At 41.7% G+C, this 27138-nt stretch overlaps 1 protein-coding gene across 5 annotated transcripts in view; it reads right to left on the bottom strand.

Annotated features, from left to right (window-relative positions):
• mapk10 (mitogen-activated protein kinase 10) overlaps nt 1-17948 on the bottom strand; it is a 150057-nt gene extending 132109 nt beyond the window's left edge. For all 5 annotated transcript variants that reach the window (XM_065007616.1, XM_065007615.1, XM_065007618.1 and 2 more), the window contains exon 1: nt 17702-17948. In XM_065007616.1, coding sequence (XP_064863688.1) covers nt 17702-17704 — 3 coding nt within the window. In that variant the 5' untranslated portion in view covers nt 17705-17948. The remainder of the gene's footprint in view (nt 1-17701) is intronic.
• Between the last annotated feature and the right edge of the window lie 9190 nt (nt 17949-27138).

Below are 27138 nucleotides of genomic sequence, written 5' to 3' on the forward strand. Positions count from 1 at the left end.
ATAAGCCCAATACAATACAGGGCGCAGAACACTATACCAGACAACCCAAAACCACAGGGTGTCCAGTATAGAAAACAAAATACACCTCGACCTAATATGTACACACGTAACAAAAGACAATCCCACACAAAACAAGGGCGGGTCAAACTACTACATATAGGGAAGCTAATGAAACCAAAATACACACAGGTGAAACTAATAAGACAAAACCAACAGACAAACGAAAAAGGGATCTAGTCTAGAACCGCCGAGCAACGTATCGGCGGAAGTCGTGACATCTGCACAGTTTTTGTGTAATATAACCTATTCTATAGACATAATATTTTAAATATAGAACCTAACCATATCCAAAATGATACGACAGTTGAAGGATGAGGGGAAACCCCCTATAACATGATCAAAAACAACGGACAGAAGACACAATCTATCTAGAATAGGTATTTACCATCAACATCTCTCTAGAATAGGTATTTACCATCAACAATTCTCTAGAATAGGTATTTATCATCAACATCTCTCTAGAATAGGTATTTATCATCAACATCTCTCTAGAATAGGTGTTTATCACCAACATCTATCTAGAATAGGTATTTACCATCAACATCTCTCTAGAATAGGTATTTATCATCAACAATTCTCTAGAATAGGTATTTATCATCAACATCTCTCTAGAATAGTCTCTAGAATAGGTATTTATCATCAACATCTCTCTAGAATAGGTATTTATCACCAACATCTCTCTAGAATAGGTATTTATCATCAACATCTCTCTAGAGAATTGTTGATGATAAAGGTATTTAAATACCCATTCTAGATAGATGTTGGTGATAAACATCTATTCTAGAGAATGATGTCTCTAGAATAGGATAAATACTATTCTCAACATCTAAACACCTATTCTAGAATAGGTGATTTACTATTCACCAGATGTTGGTGATAAACACCTATTCTAGAGAGATGTTGATGATAAATACCTATTCTAGAGACTATTCTAGAATAGGTATTTATCATCAACATCTCTCTAGAATAGTCTCTAGAATAGGTATTTATCATCAACATCTCTCTAGAATAGGTATTTATCATCAACATCTCTCTAGAATAGTCTCTAGAATAGGTATTTACCATCAACAATTCTCTAGAATAGGTATTTATCATCAACATCTCTCTAGAATAGGTATTTATCATCAACAATTCTCTAGAATAGGTATTTATCATCAACATCTCTCTAGAATAGTCTCTAGAATAGGTATTTACCATCAACATCTCTCTAGAATAGGTATTTATCATCAACAATTCTCTAGAATAGGTATTTATCATCAACATCTCTCTAGAATAGTCTCTAGAATAGGTATTTATCATCAACATCTCTCTAGAATAGGTATTTACCATCAACATCTCTCTAGAATAGGTGTTTATCACCAACATCTATCTAGAATAGGTATTTACCATCAACATCTCTCTACAATAGGTATTTATCACCAACATCTCTCTAGAATAGGTGTTTATCACCAACATCTATCTAGAATAGGTATTTACCATCAACATCTCTCTAGAATAGGTATTTATCATCAACAATGCTCTAGAATAGGTATTTATCATCAACATCTCTCTAGAATAGTCTCTAGAATAGGTATTTACCATCAACATCTCTCTAGAATAGGTATTTATCATCAACATCTCTCTAGAATAGGTATTTACCATCAACATCTCTCTAGAATAGTCTCTAGAATAGGTATTTACCATCAACATCTCTCTAGAATAGGTGTTTATCATCAACATCTCTCTACAATAGTCTCTAGAATAGGTATTTATCACCAACATCTCTCTAGAATAGGTATTTATCACCAACATCTCTCTAGAATAGGTATTTATCACCAACATCTCTCTAGAATAGGTATTTACCATCAACATCTCTCTAGAATAGGTGTTTATCACCAACATCTCTCTAGAATAGGTATTTACCATCAACATCTCTCTAGAATAGGTGTTTATCACCAATATCTCTCTAGAATAGTCTCTAGAATAGTTATTTACCATCAACATCTCTCTAGAATAGTCTCTAGAATAGTTATTTATCACCAACATCTCTCTAGAATAGGTATTTATCACCAACATCTCTCTAGAATAGGTATTTACCATCAACATCTCTCTAGAATAGGTATTTACCATCAACATCTCTCTAGAATAGGTGTTTATCACCAATATCTCTCTAGAATAGTCTCTAGAATAGGTGTTTATCACCAACATCTCTCTAGAATAGGTGTTTATCACCAACATCTCTCTAGAATAGGTATTTATCACCAACATCTCTCTAGAATAGTCTCTAGAATAGGTATTTACCATCAACATCTCTCTAGAATAGGTATTTATCATCAACATCTCTCTAGAATAGGTATTTACCATCAACATCTCTCTAGAATAGTCTCTAGAATAGGTATTTACCATCAACATCTCTCTAGAATAGGTGTTTATCATCAACATCTCTCTACAATAGTCTCTAGAATAGGTATTTATCACCAACATCTCTCTAGAATAGGTATTTATCACCAACATCTCTCTAGAATAGGTATTTACCATCAACATCTCTCTAGAATAGGTGTTTATCACCAACATCTCTCTAGAATAGGTATTTACCATCAACATCTCTCTAGAATAGGTGTTTATCACCAATATCTCTCTAGAATAGTCTCTAGAATAGTTATTTACCATCAACATCTCTCTAGAATAGTCTCTAGAAAAGTTATTTACCATCAACATCTCTCTAGAATAGGTATTTATCACCAACATCTCTCTAGAATAGGTATTTATCACCAACATCTCTCTAGAATAGGTATTTACCATCAACATCTCTCTAGAATAGGTATTTACCATCAACATCTCTCTAGAATAGGTATTTACCATCAACATCTCTCTAGAATAGGTGTTTATCACCAATATCTCTCTAGAATAGTCTCTAGAATAGGTGTTTATCACCAACATCTCTCTAGAATAGGTGTTTATCACCAACATCTCTCTAGAATAGGTATTTATCACCAACATCTCTCTAGAATAGTCTCTAGAATAGGTATTTACCATCAACATCTCTATAGAATAGTCTCTAGAATAGGTATTTATCATCAACATCTCTCTAGAATAGGTATGTATCATCAACATCTCTCTAGAATAGGTATTTCCCATCAACATCTCTCTAGAATAGGTATTCACCATCAACATCTCTCTAGAATAGTCTCTAGAATAGGTATTTAAATCATCAACATCTCTCTAGAATAGGTATTTACCATCAACATCTCTCTAGAATAGTCTCTAGAATAGGTGTTTATCATCAACATCTCTCTAGAATAGGTATTTATCATCCACGTCTCTCTAAAATATTGCATGGACGCTGGCCAGCCGAACACTGAGCAAAGCATGGAAAAGTAGCAGACAATGTTATGAGAGAAAAAACCTAATTTACTTATTAAGGAGGCTGATAAAACCAAAGAAGACAAAATAAAGGAAACAGCAACATCAAGTGTGTTAATAAGGCGTTGGGCCAACAGGAGCCAGAACAGCTTCAATGCACCTTGGCATAGATTCTACAAGTGTCTGGAACTCTACTGGAGGGAAGAGACACCATTCTTCCAGGGAGAAATTCCATAGTTCAGTGTTTTGTTGATGGTGGTGGAAAACACTGTCTTAGGCACGGCTCCAGAATCTCCCATAAGTGTTACATTGGGTTGAGACCTGGCGACTGAGACACACACACACACACACACACACACACACACACACACACACACACACACACACACACACTTTAAACCCCCTATGTTCCTTTTAGACTACTCTATCCAAGTCACTAAAATCTATTTTTTTGTGTGTGTGTGTGTGTGTGTGTGTGTGTGTGTGTGTGTGTGTGTGTGTGTGTGTGTGTGTGTGTGTGTGTGTGTGTGTGAGAGAGAGTGCTGGCCTGCATTTAATACTTTGTATTTTCTCAGTTACCTGCACATATAATACCCTTAATTTCCACCAGATTCTTCTATGATTAAAAGGCCTCCTCTAAATCCAATGTGATCATATTGCTACTCTGTAATGCATGTAACAAACACCATTACATTATACAACAACATCCCAATCCTCCACTCTAACAAACACAATTACATTACACAACAACATCACAATCATCCATTCTAACAAACACCATTACATTACACAACAACCTCCCAATCCTCCAATCTAACAAACACAATTACATTACACAACAACCTCCCAATCCTCCAATCTAACAAACACAATTACATTACACAACAACATCCCAATCCTCCAATCTAACAAACACCATTACATTACACAACAACCTCACAATCCTCCCAACCGAACAGCAGTGGATGGGGGTTCAAGGTGACACACACACACACACACACACACACACACACACACACACACACACACACACACACACACACACACACACACACAGACACACACACACACATTATGTAATCTTTAATTCTCTCATCAGATCACGCAGCCCTTAGAATACTATGAAGCTAAACTGTTACAAATTCTAGGTTGATCTATTCTACACAGACAGACAGCACAAATGAGATGAGTAGAAACCCTATCTTAAACCCTGAGAACCTGGTGACCTGAAATACCTTTACAAACCTTTGCCCTGAGGACCTGAAATACATTTACAAACCTTTACCCTGAGGACCTGAAATACCTTTACAAACCTTTACCCTGAGGATACGAGTCGATTTCCTAGTGACACACACACACACACACACACACACACACACACACACACACACACACACACACACAGTCCTGGTTTAGCAGGTCCTGGTAGAGGAAGTCCTGGTAGAACAGGTCCTGGTAGAGGAAGTCCTGGTTTAGCAGGTCCTGGTAGAGGAAGTCCTGGTAGAATAGGTCCTAGTAGAACAGGTCCTGGTAGAGGAAGTCCTGGTAGAACAGGTCCTGGTAGAACAGGTCCTGGTAGAGGAAGTCCTGGTTGAACAGGTCCTGGTAGAACAGGTCCTGGTAGAGGAATTCCTGGTAGAACAGGTCCTGGTAGAGGAAGTCCTGGTAGAACAGGTCCTGGTAGAGTAAGTCCTGGTTTAGCAGGTCCTGGTAGAGGAAGTCCTGTTAGAACAGGTCCTGGTAGAACAGGTCCTGGTAGAGGAAGTCCTGGTAGAACAGGTCCTGGTAGAGGAAGTCCTGGTAGAACAGGTCCTGGTAGAGTAAGTCCTGGTTTAGCAGGTCCTGGTAGAGGAAGTCCTGGTAGAACAGGTCCTGGTAGAGGAAGTCCTGGAGAACAAGTCCTGGTAGAACAGGTCCTGGTAGAGGAAGTCCTGGTTGAACAGGTCTGGTAGAGGAAGTAAAGACCGGGACCAGGTGGGGAGCGACTTGGAACGCGGACGCTTTGTTACACCCCTCTGGACACAACTCACAGCGGCTTAAGTTGTGCTCTTTCATTGACCTGAATCAACTCAAGATATTTCTCTGTCCATTCCCACAGTGGCTGGGCACTGGGCAAAACAGCTATGGCTGTAGGGCTTCTTTATAAGGCCTGAATCAACTCGAGATAATTCTATGTCCATCCCATCTCATCCTTGCCATGAAATCCAACCGTCAAAAGAAGGATAGGAGTGTGAGTGATAAGACGAACAGAAGCAGTGACCGTAGCACATCCCAGATACGTGAGAAGACATATGAGCTAAATGACTGTGGTGTTGCTGTGAGCGATAATTAGGGTCCCCAGTCATAAAGAGAACAGTGAATTCATAATCATGCCTCCACAGGCTCTGACTCAATGTTCGAGTCTCAAATAGCACCCTGTTCCCTACATAGTGCACTACTTTCAACCAGGGCCCTGGTCAAAAGTAGTGCACTGTAAAGTGAATAGGGTGCCATTTGGTACTCGAACCAATGTGTCTCTTAACAGATCCTCCTCGACCGGTAGAAATGTCTACATCAACTGCCTCTATGAGTGACTCATATGCTTCTTATTTGATCTTGGAGTCACGCTCGCACACACCCCCGCAGCTCGCCTATGGCCACAAAGGGATTTTATAATGAGCACCTTTGCTGAAAATGAGCAGAAACCAACGTTTCCTACCCAAGGCTCCTATGAAGGGTATCCTGCGACGAAACCTAAGCCTGTTTGTGTGTCCCGAAAATACATTCTCAGATTCGATGAGATCGGATGAGATCAGATCGGATGAGATACTGAGTGTTCCATTTTCTTTCTTGTCCTATCCTGGACATCCCATTCAAGAGTCCTATCCTGGACATCCCATTAAAGAGTCCTATCCTGGACATCCCATTCAAGAGTCCTATCCTGGACATTCCATTCAAGAGTCCTATCCTGGACATCCCATTAAAGAGTCCTATCCTGGACATCCCAAAACCTGATCTGACCAGCTCTGCTTAGATTCTTCCTCTTGGACTCCCTGATCTGACCAGCTCTGCTTAGATTCTTCCTCTTGGACTCCCTGATCTGACCAGCTCTGCTTAGATTCTTCCTCTTGGACTTCCTGACCAGCTCTGCTTAGATTCTTCCTCTTGGACTCCCTGATCTGACCAGCTCTGCTTAGATTCTTCCTCTTGGACTCCCTGATCTGACCAGCTCTGCTTAGATTCTTCCTCTTGGACTCCCTGATCTGACCAGCTCTGCTTAGATTCTTCCTCTTGGACTCCCTGATCTGACCAGCTCTGCTTAGATTCTTCCTCTTGGACTCCCTGATCTGACCAGCTCTGCTTAGATTCTTCCTCTTGGACTCCCTGATCTGACCAGCTCTGCTTAGATTCTTCCTCTTGGACTCCCTGATCTGACCAGCTCTGCTTAGATTCTTCCTCACTCCCTGCTGACCAGCTCTGCTTAGATTCTTCCTCTTGGACTCCCTGATCTGACCAGCTCTGCTTAGATTCTTCCTCTTGGACTCCCTGATCTGACCAGCTCTGCTTAGATTCTTCCTCTTGGACTCCCTGATCTGACCAGCTCTGCTTAGATTCTTCCTCTTGGACTCCCTGATCTGACCAGCTCTGCTTAGATTCTTCCTCTTGGACTCCCTGATCTGACCAGCTCTGCTTAGATTCTTCCTCTTGGACTCCCTGACCTGACCAGCTCTGCTTAGATTCTTCCTCTTTGACTCCCTGATCTGACCAGCTCTGCTTAGATTCTTCCTCTTTGACTCCCTGTTCTATTTGAGCAGAAAGTGGGTGCAGTAGGCTACTTCTGAATGTGAATGTGAATGTGAATGAATGTGAATGTGAATGTGAATGTTGTTGATTATATTTTACTAACTTCTCCTTTATATTGTATAATGTAATTCAGCTCTTAGAGACTGTTGATACTATTATAATGTAATTCAGCTCTTAGACACTGTTGATACTATTATAATGTAATTCAGCTCTTAGAGACTGTTGATACTATTATAATGTAATTCAGGTCTTAGAGACTGTTGATACTATTATAAATGTAATTCAGCTCTTAGAGACTGTTGATACTATTATAATGTAATTCAGGTCTTAGAGACTGTTGATACTATTATAATGTAATTCAGCTCTTAGACACTGTTGATACTATTATAATGTAATTCAGCTCTTAGACACTGTTGATACTATTATTGATACTATTATAATGTAATTCAGGTCTTAGAGACTGTTGATACTATTATAATGTAATTCAGGTCTTAGAGACTGTTGATACTATTATAAATGTAATTCAGCTCTTAGACACTGTTGATACTATTATAAATGTAATTCAGGTCTTAGAGACTGTTGATACTATTATAAATGTAATTCAGCTCTTAGACACTGTTGATACTATTATAAATGTAATTCAGCTCTTAGACACTGTTGATACTATTATAAATGTAATTCAGGTCTTAGAGACTGTTGATACTATTATAATGTAATTCAGCTCTTAGATACTATTATAATGTAATTCAGCTCTTAGACACTGTTGATACTATTATAATGTAATTCAGCTCTTAGACACTGTTGATACTATTATAATGTAATTCAGCTCTTAGACACTGTTGATACTATTATAATGTAATTCAGGTCTTAGACACTGTTGATACTATTATAAATGTAATTCAGCTCTTAGACACTGTTGATACTATTATAATGTAATTCAGGTCTTAGACGCTGTTGATACTATTATAAATGTAATTCAGCTCTTAGACGCTGTTGATACTATTGTAGTGTAATTGTAAATCCATTGCCCTAATGTACCAGTCTGTTTCCCCACAAATGACAACCTGGTACACAACAATTAAAAACAATCAGCATGATCTGTAACATAACATGTTGTTCACATCCTGTCACAGATTCTCCTGATATTCTCCTACTTCTCACAGGAGACAGCCTTTAAGGCAGCTTACACACATCACATGAATGTGTCAGTGATTTGCTCCCTCTCTCTCTTCCTTTCTGTCTCTTTCACTCTCTCTCCATCTACAATACTGCAGCAGAAAGCCTTTGATTCCTCATTTCTACCCTCCCTCCATCCTTGCTCCCTCTCTCTCTTCCTTTCTGTCTCTTTCACTCTCTCTCCATCTACAATACTGCAGCAGAAAGCCTTTGATTCCTCATTTCTACCCTCCCTTATCCCTCTTTCCTCTCCTCCCTCTGAGTCCTCACTCCTTTCCTCTCCTCCCTCTGAGTCCTCACTCCTTTCCTCTCCTCCCTCGGAGTCCTCACTCCTTTCCTCTCCTCTCTCTGAGTCCTCACTCCTTTCCCCTCCTCTCTCTGAGTCCTCACTCCTTTCCCCTCCTCCCTCTGAGTCCTCACTCCTTTCCTCTCCTCCCTCTGAGTCCTCACTCCTTTCCTCTCCTCCCTCTGAGTCTTCCCTCCTTTCCCCACCCCTCCCTCTGTGTTCCATTGCGACAGCTTCATTCAGCAGCTCCTCCTGCTGCATTCACCCATCCCTCCATCCCTCCTTCTCTCCATCCCTGTGTAACGCAGCCTCCTCTCCCTCCATCTGGACTCTGGGGAGGTTTGCAGGCCCGGCCAGAAAAACACACTGCCGTTGAGCATAGTGTACATTGTGGGAAAGAAGGGCTCTCATCCCTCCATGTTTCAGAAAGGGTAGCCACATAAGATACTTCATTCCCCACTAAACAAAGAGAAAAAGGAACACAACTGTCCCCTTGCCACAATACAATATGTACAGTTGAAGTCAGAAGTTTACATGCATTTAGGTTGGAGTCATTCAAACTCGTTTTTTCAACCACTCCACAAATTTTTTGTTAACAAACTATAGTTTTGGCAAGTCTGTTAGGACATCTACTTTGTGCATGACACAAGTAATTTTTCCAACAATTGTGTACAGACAGATTATTTCACCTATAATACAATGTATCACAATTCCAGTGGGTCTGCAGTTTACATATACCAAGTTGACTGTGCCTTTAAACAACTTGGAAAATTCCAGAAAATGATGTCATGGCTTTAGAAGCTTCTGATAGGCTAATTGACATAATTTGAGTTAATTGGAGGTGTACCTGGGGATGTATTTCAAGGCCTACCTTCAAACTCAGAGTCTCTTTGCTTGACATCATGGGAAAATCTAAATAAATCAGCCAAGACCTCAGAAAAACAATTGTAGACCTCCACAAGTCTGGTTCATCCTTGGGAGCAATTTCCAAATGCCTGAAGGTACCAGGTTCATCTGTACAAACTATAGTACGCAAGTATAAACACCATGGGACCACGCAGCCGTCATACCGCTCAGGAAGGAGACGCATTCTGTCTCCTAGAGATTAACGTACTTTGGTGCGAAAAGTGCAAATCAATCCCAGAACAACAGCAAAGGACCTTGTGAAGATGCTGGAGGAAACAGGTACAAATGTATCTATATCCACAGTAAAACAAGTCCTATATCGTCATAACCTGAAAGGCCGCTCAGCAAGGAAGAAGCCACTGCTCCAAAACCGCCATAAAAAAGCCAGACTACAGTTTGCAACTGCACATGGGGACAAAGATCATACTTTTTGGAGAAATGTCCTCTGGTCTGATGAAACTAAAATAGAATTGTTTGGTCATAATAATATCGTTATGTTAAGAGGAAAAAGTGGGAGGCTTGCAAGCCGAAGAACACCATCCCAACCGTGAAGCACACCATCCCAACCGTGAAGCAAGGGGATGGCAGCATCTTGTTGTGGGGGTGCTTTTCTGCAGGAGGGACTAGTGCACTTCATAAAGTAGATGGTATCATGAGGTAGGAAAATTATGTGGATATATTGAAGCAACATCTCAAGACATCAGTCAAAGCTTGGTCGCAAATAGGTCTTCCAAATGAACAATGACCCCAAGCATACTTCCAAAGTTGTGGAAAATGGCTTAAGGACAACAAAGTCAAGGTATTGGAGTGGCCATCATAAAGCCCTGACCTCAATCCTATAGAACATTTTTGGGAAGAATTGTAAAAGCGTATGCGAGCAAGGAGGCCTACAAACCTGACTCAGTTACACCAGCTCTGTCAGGAGGAATGGGCCAAAATTCACCCAACTTATTGTGGGAAGCTTGTGGAAGGCTATCCGAAACATTTGACCCAAGTTAAACAATTTAAAGGCAATGCTACCAAATACTAATTGAGTGTATGTACATTTCTGACCCACTGGGAATGTGATGAAATAAATCAAATCTGAAATAAATCATTCTCTCTACTATTATTCTGACATTTCACATTCTTAAAATAAAGTTGTTATCCTAACTGACCTAAAACAGAGAACAGGATTAAATGTCAGGAATTGTGAAAAACTGAGTTTAAATGTAGTTGGCTAAGGTGTATGAAAACTTCCGACTTCAACTGTACCTGCTTTTATTAATTCCAAAAATGTTGTCTGCGTGGCAAAGCTTTACTAAAATGAATTCCAACAAGGCCGAACGCAAAACAAACCTGCTCAAAATCATGTCTAAGGAATTCAGCCTGTTTGAAGCCACAAACAAAAAGGTAAAAATACCTGCAGCACCTGTTTGAGGCGCTCGCCACAATCCAGGCCACCTCTGTGAAGGACGATAGATCCTTCTCAGTCTGTGGCCAATGTATGACGAAGATCAGAAACCGCCTGAGTCTGGGAAGCATTGACGCACTGTGCTTTTTGAGAGCCCACTTCAGCAGAATTAAAAAAAAGTTAAACAGATCAGCCTTATCAGGTCAAATGATTTTGTTTGTTCATTTGCTACAGGATAAGCCTACTAGGTTGTTTTACGTAGCCTATAGCCTAAGTTTGTGTATAACATGTTATTCTGGGCCTCTCGAGTGGCACAGCGGTCTAAGGCACTGCATCGCAGTGCTTGAGGGGTCACTTCAGACCTGGGCTCGATCCCAGCCTGCGTCAAAACTGTCCGTGATCGGAAGTCCCATAGGGCGGCGCACAATTGGCCCAGCGTCGGCTGGGTTAGGGAAGGGTTTGGCCCAGCATCGGCTGGGTTAGGGAAGGGTTTGGTCCAGCATCGGCTGGGTTAGGGAAGGGTTTGGCCCAGCGTCGGCTGGGTTAGGGAAGGGTTTGGCCGAGGGGGCTATACTTGGCTCATCGCGCTATGGCGAACCGGGCGCCTTGTTCCAACCTACAGGCTTCAGTCGTCTGTTGAGCGGTGTTTCCTCCGACACATTGGTGCAGCTGGCTTCCGGGTTAAGCAGGTGGTTGTTAAGGAGCGCGATCGTAAGGGGAGATCAGCTGTTGCTCCCGAAAGGTATCTCTACCTGAAAATACATCATCTAAGTGATCGATAGTTGGTATGCCTTATTTACTTTGAAGAACTACTAAAATAGTGATTTTGTCAGACAGCCGCTCTATAAAAGATGAGATGATGGAATGAAATAATAAAGTCATCAAATAAAACAGATGTAATATACACAACAACTCAAATATTGTATTAAAGTAAAGTATATAAATGAGGGTTGATAAGAGATGAGCAGTAATGGACAGTCACTACCACCATGGGTCTTGTATTAACTGTTTTATTCTGTGTTGTGACAGCATTCAACCCCATAATGCATAGTGCATTTAATGTTTAAAAAATATTTGAAACCGAAAAAAGAAAAAAAACGGTGATTATTTTGTAATAATCTAAACCGAAACTGAACCAGATGCAAAACGTACTAATCGCTCAGCACTATTGGCTGGTATTATATTATTTTAAAAACCACTTCTGGTTTGAATGGGAATTACCAGGAAGCATTTCTTGCTATTTTCTTGGGAAGGAAAATTGGTGCATTCTCAAGGAAAATATGAAACCCTAATTCAAACACAGGAAACAATCAGTTGAGATCTATTATATTGCTGCTACTGTTCTGAACTCTACTGTACATTTCAGCTGTCCCTGCTCGCCAAATATCCTCCATTGTTTGAAAAAAAAGGCACGACACAATTCAAAAGCCTTGAAGAGGTAAACATGGCAAAAACACAGCTTAAAGAACTGTTATTTTATTCAGACACATGCACTTCACTCTCTCTCTGTCTTCCAGCTGTCTCTCCCGGTCTCTCCCTCTTCCCTCCTTCCCTCACTCTCTCTACCGCCGTCTCTCTCTCTCTCTCTGTCTTCCAGCTCTCTTTCCTGTTCTCTCCCTCTTCCCTCACTCTCTCTACCGCCGTCTCTCTCTCTCTGTCTTCCATCTCTCCCTCCCTCTCTCCCTCCTTCCTTCACTCTCTCTACCGCCGTCTCTCTCTCTCTCTCTCGCCCCTCTCTTTCTCCCTCTCTCCCTCCTTCCTTCACTCTCTCTCTCTACCGCCGTCTCTCTCTCTCTCTCTCTCTCTCCCATTTCTTTCTCCCAACCGCTCTTTCTCTTCCCTCCTTTAGCACGTTCTTAATCAGCCTGAAACATAATCAAGCTGGACGCCGAGGCCTTAACCCTGGATGTTGACAAGCAGATCCCCCCTCCCGACACAGTTCTGTACACAGTCTGTGATCAAACAGCCATAGCAATAACAACATCTTTTCTCCGCTGATCATTCTGTTCTTAATGTGCAACTTGTTATAATGTCATTATATTATGCCCGTGGTGGTGCACATTAAGATCAGGTCTTTGTAGCTTTCAGTCTGGATTAATGCTGTCGGCTAAATCCTTTGATGGCCCCTGCCTTGCTGTTTGACCCTTAGATTAGTTTTGCTGTTTGACCCCTGAAGTAGATTGCTCCCATTACAGATACTACTGTATGATGCTGCTTATCATAGGAGTGACTGGGCAGAGACGACATCTGCATCTCGAATGGCATTCTATTCCCTACATAGCGCGCTATAGGCCCTTGTCAAAAGTAGTGCACTATATAGGAAATATGGCATCATTTGGCACGCAGGCTACTACCGTATGGCTGACTGGATTAGCCTTAGTCAGCTGGGAGGGAGGGTGCATAGAGACAACTGAAAAAAACCCATGCAGTATTTCCATCAAATTCATTTATGTAACTGACTAACTGTAGCTGTCTACTGGCCAGGGCGTACTGCTAGGGTTGTCGACATACCGTGTCTATCCTTTGTGTAATGTGGCGAGGACATGGTATTGCACAAGTTGTCGCTGAACTCTTGTCGCTGAACTCTTGTCGCTGAACTCTTACCAAATGCTATTACCAAATGATATTGTAACAGCAATGTTGTTACTGTAATTACAATGTTATTACCAAGGTTTAGGCGTTAAACTCAAACTTTAGTGGTGATAACGCAGCCGGAAGAAGAGAGAACTGCGATCTCATAGACTCCCAAGTGGCGCAGCGGGCTAATGCAGAGGCAGAGGCGTCACTGCGGTCCCTGGTTCGAATCCAGGCTGCATCACATCTGGACGTGATTGGGAGTCCCATAGGGCGGCGTACAATTGGCCCAGCGTCGTTCGGGTTTGGCCAGAGTAGGCTGTCATTGTAAATAAGAATTTGTTCTTATTAAATAGCCACAATAACACAGATGAAAGTAGTGTGCCAGCCTCACCCACATCAGGATCCAGTGGTATGGCATCATCCACATCAGGAGCCAGTGTTATGCAAGCTGCAGTATACAGACCAGATCCAGAGAGCTAGCTGTAGTATTCAGACCAGATCCAGAGAGCTAGCTGTAGTATTCAGACCAGATCCAGAGAGCTAGCTGTAGTATTCAGACCAGATCCAGAGAGCTAGCTGTAGTATTCAGACCAGATCCAGAGAGCTAGCTGCAGTATTCAGACCAGATCCAGAGAGCTAGCTGTATTATTCAGACCAGATCCAGAGAGCTAGCTGCAGTATTCAGACCAGATCCAGAGAGCTAGCTGCAGTATTCAGACCAGATCCAGAGAGCTAGCTGCAGTATTCAGACCAGATCCAGAGAGCTAGCTGCAGTATTCAGACCAGATCCAGAGAGCTAGCTGCAGTACTCAGACCAGATCCAGAGAGCTAGCTTCAGACCAGGTCCAGAGAGCTAGCTGCAGTATTCAGACCAGATCCAGAGAGCTAGCTGCAGTATTCAGACCAGATCCAGAGAGCTAGCTGCAGTATTCAGACCAGATCCAGAGAGCTAGCTGCAGTATTCAGACCAGATCCAGAGAGCTAGCTGTAGTATTCAGACCAGATCCAGAGAGCTAGCTGTAGTATTCAGACCAGATCCAGAGAGCTAGCTGCAGTATTCAGACCAGATCCAGAGAACTAGCTGCAGTATTCAGACCAGATCCAGAGAGCTAGCTGTAGTATTCAGACCAGATCCAGAGAGCTAGCTGTAGTATTCAGACCAGATCCAGAGAGCTAGCTGCAGTATTCAGACCAGATCCAGAGAACTAGCTGCAGTATTCAGACCAGATCCAGAGAGCTAGCTGTAGTATTCAGACCAGATCCAGAGAGCTAGATGTAGGGCTGGGATGGATGGGATGGCATCCTGTCTAACAACAGCTTGTGATGTTACCTAGCAGGGTGTCAACCTGGCCTATTTCATAATGAAAACACATCACTGAAAAGTCCCTCTCCAGTATAGTGTTGAGAGCTAAGATGGCATCCTGTCTAGTAACAACAGCTTGGATGTTACCTAGCAGGTGGTCAACCTGGCCTATTTCATAATGAAAAAATGTCACAAACTGTGAAATCCCTCTGCTGTTTAGCCTTGTTTACTTGATGCTGGTACATTTGACTGGCTGAATTGTCGCAGCAAATAATTGTTTTTCATTACTCCCTGTCACCTTGATATACACTTCCTTCCTCTATGATGTGACATGATATTCAAGTATTGATGATCAATGCAAAGACATGTCTAATCAGAATCGATTCAGACATAACGTTTAGCAGGAAACCTCTCTCTCTCCCTCTCTATCTCTGTTGGAATGGGACCATCGTTGGCTGAAGAGTTTGCCCTCCATCTCTAATTCCTCAGTGAGGTGACCGTGAATAGTATTATCTCTGATGATGCGATCTAACTCACTGGAACTCAGTGGAGGATGCCAGCCTGCCAGGCCAGCCATACTTAGTTTAGACATTGGGCTTCCTGCCTCAGGCTTCACTACGATGCCAGCCTGCCAGGCCAGCCATACATAGTTCAGGCATTGGGCTTCCTGCCTGAAGCCTTCACTATGCCACTACTCCCAAGATGCTCATTACCAGGGATATCATGATGTACCTAGTCGCCCTAATGAAGGACAAATGGCATCATCCATCATATGGTGGGGCAGAGAGACAAACAGACAGGCAGAGAGACAGACAGAGACAGAGACAGAGACAGAGACAGACAGACAGACAGACAGACAGACAGACAGACAGACAGACAGACAGACAGACAGACAGACAGACAGACAGACAGACAGACAGACAGACAGACAGACAGACAGACAGACAGACAGAGACAGTGACAGAAAGACAGACAGACAGCGAGAGAGACAGACAGACAGACAGACAGACAGACAGGCAGACAGACAGACAGACAGACAGACAGACAGACAGACAGACAGACAGACAGACAGACAGACAGACAGACAGACAGAGCGAGTGCGAGACAGACAGAGCGAGAGACAGAGCGAGAGACAGACAGACAGACAGACAGAGACCGAGCGAGAGACAGACAGAGACAGACAGACAGACAGACAGACAGACAGACAGACAGACAGAGACACAGACAGAGACAGAGACAGACAGACAGGCACCTACAAACTGTAGGAATAATGAATAATAGATGATTGGGTGAATGGCGATGCTTTGATAAATGTGTCTATCATTCAGATATGTAACACTGGTGGGAGAACTATCGATTATTTGGTTCTGGTTCTCACTTGTATTCCTGATATTCTATGATCTTCTTCAAGTTTCATATTCTTCGGGCTGCTATCTGTACTGGTAATCCTGAGGCTTCCTTCACATCTCAGCATCCTCTTATATTTCCAGAACATGACTGAAGGATGTGGACCAGACATTGATCCCAGTACAGGAAGCTATGATATTCCCCAAACTACATTATATATATCGCCTTGAAGTCATTGTTTCAAACCCATGCCTTTTCTGATTATGTTTCCAAACAACTTATCAAATAAATATTTGCAGTCTGTACCAGCCATCTCTCAGGCCTCTTGAGGTGTCAAATTTACAAAAACAACACATTGTTTAAATAAAATGTTAAAAAATATGTTCTTATTTTCGTCACTGAGTGAGCATATTGCACCATTCCATTAGCGACCTACTACAGTTGTCCTGTATCAATAATGCATTGTATTCCATGTCTTTGCTGCATTAGGATTACTACAGCTCTTCTCCCAAATAGAGGCATTTTTGTTTTTCCACAGTCTCCAATCTTTCTATGGGCATATCATATACAGTAAAGCACAGCCTCCGACACATCTCATCATCACTGTGCAATAATATGCCATTCATTCACGATCTTTCTAGATGAATCAATTTACTCTTCAATAGAAATGAGTCAATGTGCACTTTATAATTGAGATGGTTTTGATGCAAAGGCATTCTATAGGAAATGGGAGTCCATTGTCCACACACACATAGGCTATGTGCACAAGGTGCAAATGACGTCAGAGAATGGGTTGGAATACAGGGCCATGTACAAAGCTCCGGGTGAACGGTCCACCGTTCAAGTTGATAACATCTAATTCAACTTCATTGTAGGTCTTGATACGATCTAAAGAAGCAATGTCAAATAAGTCGAATTATTTGCACCTAGTGTTCCTCTGTCATGTCAATGCATGACAGTTGAATATGACGCATTCTATCAGTGTACTGTAATTAATGGCCACGTTACGAGGACAGGTGAAGTGACTTCATTCAGGCACGGTGTATTATCCAACAAGATTGTCAAAATAATATTGAATATGATCAAACCACATAGAAAATATGGCTGAAATAGCCTTATAAACTCTAAATAATAGACTGCCATTCATTCCTGTGTGGCCATATTCATTGATGTTGCAACATTGTTGCCATTATATAATCGACTGCTGATACATAAAGAAAACACATCAAGCATTTGTGCACTAACGGAAAACAACCTTTTGTCCTGCATCAAAACGGTATCCTATCAAATCAACGCATTTTTATCACTTCCATATCACACTACTACCCACCGATGTATAATATAGCTACACAGGACAACAGAGTCAAATCAAAAAGTTTGTTATTGTCGCTGTCGCGTTCCAAAGCGGAAAGCATTTAGTTAACCTTCGTAGCAGATCAATATTCATCACCCCACCCTTCAGCAGTTCCCGCTGCATTAATATCACAGTTCCACCGCATCGTTCCCGCACCACACCGCTCAGACCTACCATTCCGTGCCAGCTGACGACGATCCTAGTCCGGTGACAGTTCTGTTCAAAACATTCCGACGGGAGACATTTAACGACTTTTACACGCACAGAATAATACACGTGAAGATGGAGAAAGAAAGAAAGAAAAACCCAGCGATGGATGAAGAATACCCTAGAAATCGAGATTGCAATGCTGAATCACTCCCCGTTCACCGTATTGCAACCATTGTGTTGCAAGATGCTGGCTGTACAACCATTGTGGACCTACCAGAGAAGAGGAGGGAGAAGAAAAAAACACAAGGGGTTTAGGGAAATAAGTTGCTATGGCAACCGAAAGGAGCAAATGTGACGTCAATGCCCGGAGCACATAGGAGGGCCTGGATGGGAGGGGTGGGTATGGAGGAGAGAAGGCTCAAGCTACCCCCTCTCTCTCTCTCTTCCTTTCTCTCTGATCCTGCACCTTCCTCCCTCTGAGTATGGCCATATCAGTAGGCCTCACTCATCAGCCCACACACACACACACAGCTTTCCTTTTTTGATTCTATAAACATTTAAGAATGCAAACATAGTGTAGGCGACACGCCACAGCTCAAATTCAATGACTGTGCCTGTGCAAAGCTAAAGATGTGTTTTTATTTTTTTACGCAAACTGAACCGTTTTAATGTATTTTTGTATAGATTTTTTTTTAACCTTTATTTAACTAGGCAAGTCAGTTAAGAACAAATTCTTATTTACAATGACTGCCTACCAAAAGGCAAAAGGCCTCCTGCGGGGACCGGGCTGGGATAAAAAATAATAATAATATATAAATATAGGACAAAACACATCACGACATGAGAGACAACACTACATAAAGAGAGACCTAAGACAACAACATTGCAAGGCAGCAACACATGACAACACAGCATGGTAGCAACACAACATGACAACAACATGGTGGCAACACAACATGACAACAACATGATAGCAACACAATAGGACAACAACATGGTAGCAACACAACATGACAACAACATGGTAGCAACACAACATGACAACAACATGGTAGCAACACAACAGGACAACAACATGGTAGCAACACAACATGACAACAACATGGTAGCAACACAACATGACAACAACATGGTAGCAACACAACATGGTAGCAACACAACATGACAACAACATGGTAGCAACATGGTAGCAACACAACAGGACAACAACATGGTAGCAACACAACATGGTAGTAGCACAATACATGGTACAACTATTATTGGGCACAGACAACAGCACAAAGGGCAAGAAGGTAGAGACAACAATACATCACGCAAAGCAGCCACAACTGTCAGTAAGAGTGTCCATGATTGAAGAGATTGAGATAAAACTGTCCAGTTTGAGTGTTTGTTGCAGCTTGTTCCCGTCGCTAGCTGCAGCAAACTGAAAAGAGGAGTCACCCTGGTGCTTTGGGGACCTTTAACAGAATGTGACTGGCAGAACGGGTGTTGTATGTGGAGGATGCGGGCTGCAGTAGATATCTCAGATAGGGGGGAGTGAGGCCTTAGAGGCCTATGAGGGTTTTAAAAATAAGTATCAACCAGGGATTCTTGCGACAGGTATACAGAGATGACCAGTTTACAGAGGAGTATAGAGTGCAGTGATGTGTCCTATAAGGAGCATTGGTCGTAAAGAACATCTAGTTTTTTGAGAGCACCCTTACCTGCCGATCTATAAATTATGTCTCCGTAATCTACCATGGGTAGGATGGTCATCTGAATCAGGGTTAGTTTGACAGCTGTGGTGAAAGAGGAGCGATTACAATAGAGGAAACCAAGTCTAGATTTAACTTTAGCCTGCAGCTTTGATATGTGTTAAGAGAAGGACAGTGTACCGTCTAGCCATACTCTCAAATACTTGTATGAGGTGACTACCTCAAGATCTTAACCCTCCGAGGTAGTAATCACACCTGGGGGAGAGGGGAATTCTTCTTACCAAACCACAACCTTTGTTTTGGAGGTGTTCAGAACAAGGTTTAGGGTAGAGAAAGCTTGTTGGGCACTAAGAAAGCTTTGTTTAAAGCATTGAACACAAATTCCGGGGAGGGGCCAGCTGAGTATAAGACTGTATCATCTGCATATACATGGATGAGAGAGCTTCCTACTGCCTGAGCTATGTTGTTGATGTTATTTGAGAAGAGCGTGGGGCCTAGGATTGACCCTTGGGGTACTCCCTTGGTGGCAGGCAGTGGCTGAGACAGCAGATGTTCTGATTTTATACCCTGCACTCTTTGAGAGGTAGTTAGCAAACCAGGCCAAAGACCCCTCTGAGACATCAATACTCCTTAGCCGGCCCACAAGAATGGAATGGTCTACCGTGCCAAAAGCTTTGGCCAAGTCAATAAAAATAGCAGCACAACATTGCTTAGAATCAAGGGCAATGGTGACATCATTGAGGACCTTTAAGGTTGCAGTGACACATCCATAACCTGAGCCGAAACCAGATTGCACACCAGAGAGAAAACTATAGACATCAAGAAAACCAATTAGTTGATTATTGACAAGTTTTTCCAACACTTTTGATAAACAGGGCAAAATAGAAATAGACCTGTAACAGTTAGGATCAGCTTGATCTTCCCCTTTAAATAAAGGTCTAACCGTGGCTGCCTTCCAAGCAATGGGAACCTCCCCAGAGAGGAGAGACTGGTTAAAAAGGTCAGAGATATGCATGGCGATAATAGGGGCAGTAACCTTAAAGAAGCAATTCTCTCTCTGTGGGTCTAACCCCAAGAAGTTCTGGAAAACATCATTAAAGACCTGAAGAATAAACCCTCCTCCTCACAGCTGCCAATGTCCCTTAATGTTGATGATGTGGTTGTTACTGACAAGAAGAACGTTGGCTGAGCTCTTTAATCACCACTTCATTAAGTCAGGATTCCTATTTGACTCAGCCATGCCTCCTTGCCAGTCCAACATTTCCTCATCTCCCATCCCTTCTAATGCGACTGTCCCCGATGCTTCTCCCTCTTTTCCCCCTGCCCCGCTACAAAGTTTCTCCCTGCAGGCAGTCACTGAGTCCGAGGTGCTGAATGAGCTCCTAAAACTTTACCCCCAAAAAACATCTGGGTCAGGTGGTTTAGACCCTTTCTTCTTTTAGTAACTAACTTTGGTCTTCCGGATAGCCTGAGTGCACTTATTTCTCATTTGCCTGAATGAGAGCCAGTCAGCCTGAGTGTGCGTGTGCTGAGCCTTTCACTCCACTGAAAATGTCAAAGAAGAAAGTCCAACATAGGGCATCAAACTGATTCTATATCATTTTATAGAGGCCAGTTCATGAAGGCTTGCTTTTTATCAAGCGTCTATAACCAATCAGGACAGGGCGTTTCACTGAGCAGCCATTAGGAACACAGGCTGCAAAACAGGGAATACTTAAGGTCATTACAGAAAACACCAGACTGATACCTATCAAGATTATTTGTGAGGATAACATGAAGGAGAGTAGCCTTTTCTGGGTGTTTGGAGTCACGCCTTGTGGGATTGGTGATAATCTGAGAAAGATTTAGGGAGTCCCATTGCTTTAGGACTTGGTCAGGTGGTTTAAGCATGTCCCAGTTTAGGTCACCTAGCAAGACAAATTCAGATGCCGTGTACGGGGCCAGGAGAGAGCTTAAAATTAAGGCAAGTAGGGTACAGGCCGGTGCGGATGGAGGACGATAGCACACAGCAACAGTCAACAAAGAGCTATTTGAAAGTTGAATGCTTAAAACCAGCAAATCAAAATTGTTTAGGGAGAGACTTGGTGGAGACAACCGAGCACTGAAGGTGATCCTTGGTAAAGATTGCCACTCCACCACCTTTGGAAGATCTGTTTTGCCGAAAAAGGTTATAACCAGAAAGGTTAACATCAGTATTCAAAATACTCTTCTTTAACCACATCTCAGTAATGACCAACACATCTGGATTGGTCATGGTTACAATTCGATAGGAGGCCAAATGTCTGTGTAACCAATAGCGAGTCAGAGTCCCGAGTGTGGGAACAAATATAGTCTGTCCCATGGTTGGGTAAAGAAAGTTTGTTGTACAACAAAGCATGCAGGAGTCATGAGGCAAATAGTCATTTGAGTCAATTTGAGGTGTACCTGTGGATGTATTTCAAGGCCTACCTTCAAACTCAGTGCCTCTTTGCTTGACATCTTGGGAAAATCAAAAGAAAATCAGCCAAGACCTCTGCCGAGCGTGCTGTCTATTGGTCTGATATGCTCGTCCATATATTTATACAGTTGAAGTCGGATGTTTACATATACTTAGTTTGGAGTCGTTAAAACTCGTCTTTCAACCACTCCATAAAATTCTTGTTAACAAACTATAGTTTTTGGCAAGTCGGTTAGGACATCTATTTTGTGAATGACACAAGTACTTTTTCCAATAATTGTTTACAGACAGATTATTTCACTTATAATTCACTATATCACAATTCCAGTGGGTCAGACGTTTACATACACTAAATTGACTGTGCCTTTAAACAGCTTGGAATATTCCAGAAAATGATGTCATAGTTTTAGAAGCTTCTGATAGGCTAATTGACATAATTTGAGTCAATTGGAGGTGTACGTGTGGATGTATATCAAGACCTACCTTCAAACTCAGTGCCTTTTTGCTTGACATCATGGGAAAAACAAAAGAAATCAGCCAAGACCTCAGAAAAAAATGGTAGACTTCCACAAGTCTGGTTCATCTTTGGAAGCAATTTCCAAACGCCTGAAGGTACCATGTTCATCTGTACAAACAATAGTACACAGGTATAAACACCATGGGACCACGCAGCCCTCAGGAAGGAGATGCGTTCTGTCTCCTAGAGATGAACGTACTTTGGTGCGAAAAGTGAAAATCAATCCCAGAACAACAGCAAAGGACCTTGTGAAGATGCTGGAGGAAACAGGTACATAAACTGTAAATTGGCTCAGCAAGGAAGAAGCCACTGCTAAAAAACCGCCATAAAAAATCCAGACTACGGTTTGCAACTGCACATGGGGACAAAGATTGTACTTTTTGGAGAAATGTCCTCAAGTCTGATGTCCAATGACCCCAAGCATACTTCCAAAGTTGTGGAAAAATGGCTTAAGGACAACAAAGTCAAGGTATTGGAGTGGCCATCACAAAGCCCTGACCTCAATCCTGTGGAAAATTTGTGGGCAGAATTGAAAAAGCGTGTGTGAGCAAGGAGGCCTACAAACCTGACTCAGCTACACCAGCTCTGTCAGGAGGAATGGGCCAAAATTCACCCAACGTATTGAGGGATGCTTGTGGAAGGCCACCCGAAATGTTTGACCCAAGGTTAAATTGTTCAAGGCAATGCTATCAAATGCTAATTGAGTGTATGTGATGAAATTCTGACATTTCACATTCTTAAAATATAGTGGTGATCCTAACTGACCTAAAGCAGGGAGTTTTTACTTGGATTAAATGTCAGGAATGTTTAAAAACTGAGTTTAAATGTATTTGGCTAAGGTTTATGTGAACTTCCGACTTCAACTGTATATTCTTAATTCCCTTCCATTACTTAGATCTGTGTGTATTAGGTATTTGTTGTGAAATTGTTAGATATTGCTGCATTGTTGGAACAAGAACCACAAGCATTTTGCTACACTTACAATAACATCTTCAAAACACATGTATGTGACAAATCAAATTTGATTTGATTAGATTTAATATGCGTGTTTGGAAACATACGAGTGCAAGACCAAGTCAAGCTTCAGCGCGTGATTAAGACTGCGGGAAGGATAATTGGTATAGATCAAGAATCATCCTCCAGCCTGTAAACTCATCCTTCTAAAACGTGAAAGCATTTTACAGGACAGTACTCACCTCCCTTTCACTCAAAACTCATCCTTCTAAACGTGAAAGCATTTTACAGGACAGTACTCACCTCCCTTTCACTCAAAACTCATCCTCCTGAAACGTGAAAGCATTTTACAGGACAGTACTCACCTCCCTTCACTCAAAACTCATCCTTCTGAAACGTGAAAGCATTTTACAGGACAGTACTCACCTCCTTCACTCAAAACTCATCCTTCTAAAAACGTGAAAGCATTTTACAGGACAGTACTCACCTCCTTCACTCAAAACTCATCCTTCTAAAAACGTGAAAGCATTTTACAGGACAGTACTCACCTCCTTCACTCAAAACTCATCCTTCTAAAAAAAACATTTTGAAAGCATTTTACAGGACAGTACTCACCTCCTTCACTCAAAACTCATCCTTCTGAAACGTGAAAGCATTTTACAGGACAGTACTCACCTCCCTTCACTCAAAACTCATCCTTCTGAAACGTGAAAGCATTTTACAGGACAGTACTCACCTCCCTTTCACTCAAAACTCATCCTTCTAAAACGTGAAAGCATTTTACAGGACAGTACTCAAAACCTCCCTCACATTTTACAAAACTCATCCTTCTAAAAACGTGAAAGCATTTTACAGGACAGTACTCACCTCCCTTTCACTCAAAACTCATCCTTCTAAAAACGTGAAAGCATTTTACAGGACAGTACTCACCTCCTTCACTCAAAACTCATCCTTCTAAAAACGTGAAAGCATTTTACAGGACAGTACTCACCTCCTTCACTCAAAACTCATCCTTCTGAAACGTGAAAGCATTTTACAGGACAGTACTCACCTCCCTTTCACTCAAAACTCATCCTTCTAAAAACGTGAAAGCATTTTACAGGACAGTACTCACCTCCTTCACTCAAAACTCATCCTTCTAAAAACGTGAAAGCATTTTACAGGACAGTACTCACCTCCTTCACTCAAAACTCATCCTTCTGAAACGTGAAAGCATTTTACAGGACAGTACTCACCTCCCTTCACTCAAAACTCATCCTTCTGAAACGTGAAAGCATTTTACAGGACAGTACTCACCTCCTTCACTCAAAACTCATCCTTCTAAAACGTGAAAGCATTTTACAGGACAGTACTCACCTCCCTTTCACTCAAAACTCATCCTTCTAAAACGTGAAAGCATTTTACAGGACAGTACTCACCTCCTTCACTCAAAACTCATCCTTCTGAAACGTGAAAGCATTTTGAAAGCATTTTACAGGACAGTACTCACCTCCCTTTCACTCAAAACTCATCCTTCTCAAAACTCATCCTTCCTGTGAAAGCATTTTACAGGACAGTACTCACCTCCCTTTCACTCAAAACTCATCCTTCTGAAACGTGAAAGCATTTTACAGGACATTACTCACCTCCTTCACTCAAAACTCATCCTTCTAAAAACGTGAAAGCATTTTACAGGACAGTACTCACCTCCCTTTCACTCAAAACTCATCCTTCTAAAAACGTGAAAGCATTTTACAGGACAGTACTCACCTCCCTTTCACTCAAAACTCATCCTTCTGAAACGTGAAAGCATTTTACAGGACAGTACTCACCTCCCTTTCACTCAAAACTCATCCTTCTAAAACGTGAAAGCATTTTACAGGACAGTACTCACCTCCCTTCACTCAAAACTCATCCTTCTAAAACGTGAAAGCATTTTACAGGACAGTACTCACCTCCTTCACTCAAAACTCATCCTTCTAAAACGTGAAAGCATTTTACAGGACAGTACTCACCTCCTTCACTCAAAACTCATCCTTCTAAAACGTGAAAGCATTTTACAGGACAGTACTCACCTCCTTCACTCAAAACTCATCCTTCTAAAAACGTGAAAGCATTTTACAGGACATTACTCACCTCCTTCACTCAAAACTCATCCTTCTGAAACGTGAAAGCATTTTACAGGACAGTACTCACCTCCCTTCACTCAAAACTCATCCTTCTGAAACGTGAAAGCATTTTACAGGACAGTACTCACCTCCCTTTCACTCAAAACTCATCCTTCTAAAACGTGAAAGCATTTTACAGGACAGTACTCACCTCCCTCACTCAAAACTCATCCTTCTAAAAACGTGAAAGCATTTTACAGGACAGTACTCACCTCCCTTTCACTCAAAACTCATCCTTCTAAAAACGTGAAAGCATTTTACAGGACAGTACTCACCTCCTTCACTCAAAACTCATCCTTCTAAAAACGTGAAAGCATTTTACAGGACAGTACTCACCTCCTTCACTCAAAACTCATCCTTCTGAAACGTGAAAGCATTTTACAGGACAGTACTCACCTCCCTTTCACTCAAAACTCATCCTTCTAAAAACGTGAAAGCATTTTACAGGACAGTACCTCACAAAACTCATCCTTCATTTTACAGGACAAAACTCATCCTTCTAAAACGTGAAAGCATTTTACAGGACAGTACTCACCTCCTTCACTCAAAACTCATCCTTCTAAAACGTGAAAGCATTTTACAGGACAGTATTTCACTCAAAACTCATCCTTCTGAAACGTGAAAGCATTTTACAGGACAGTACTCACCTCCTTCACTCAAAACTCATCCTTCTGAAACGTGAAAGCATTTTACAGGACAGTACTCACCTCCCTTTCACTCAAAACTCATCCTTCTAAAACGTGAAAGCATTTTACAGGACAGTACTCACCTCCCTTTCACTCAAAACTCATCCTTCTGAAACGTGAAAGCATTTTACAGGACATTACTCACCTCCTTCACTCAAAACTCATCCTTCTAAAAACGTGAAAGCATTTTACAGGACAGTACTGAAAGCATTTTACAGGACAGTACTCACCTCCCTTTCACTCAAAACTCATCCTTCTAAAAACGTGAAAGCATTTTACAGGACAGTACTCACCTCCCTTTCACTCAAAACTCATCCTTCTGAAACGTGAAAGCATTTTACAGGACAGTACTCACCTCCCTTTCACTCAAAACTCATCCTTCTAAAAACGTGAAAGCATTTTACAGGACAGTACTCACCTCCCTTCACTCAAAACTCATCCTTCTAAAACGTGAAAGCATTTTACAGGACAGTACTCACCTCCCTTCACTCAAAACTCATCCTTCTAAAACGTGAAAGCATTTTACAGGACAGTACTCACCTCCCTTCACTCAAAACTCATCCTTCTAAAACGTGAAAGCATTTTACAGGACAGTACTCACCTCCCTTCACTCAAAACTCATCCTTCTAAAACGTGAAAGCATTTTACAGGACAGTACTCACCTCCTTCACTCAAAACTCATCCTTCTGAAACGTGAAAGCATTTTACAGGACAGTACTCACCTCCTTCACTGAAAGCATTTTACAAAACTCATCCTTCTAAAAACTCATCCTTCTGAAAGCATTTTACAGGACAGTACTCACCTCCTTCACTCAAAACTCATCCTTCTAAAAACGTGAAAGCATTTTACAGGACAGTACTCACCTCCTTCACTCAAAACTCATCCTTCTAAAAACGTGAAAGCATTTTACAGGACAGTACTCACCTCCTTCACTCAAAACTCATCCTTCTGAAACGTGAAAGCATTTTACAGGACAGTACTCACCTCCCTTTCACTCAAAACTCATCCTTCTAAAACGTGAAAGC

The sequence above is a fragment of the Oncorhynchus nerka genome, linkage group LG22 (assembly GCF_034236695.1).
Source record: "Oncorhynchus nerka isolate Pitt River linkage group LG22, Oner_Uvic_2.0, whole genome shotgun sequence".
NCBI lineage: Eukaryota > Metazoa > Chordata > Actinopteri > Salmoniformes > Salmonidae > Oncorhynchus > Oncorhynchus nerka.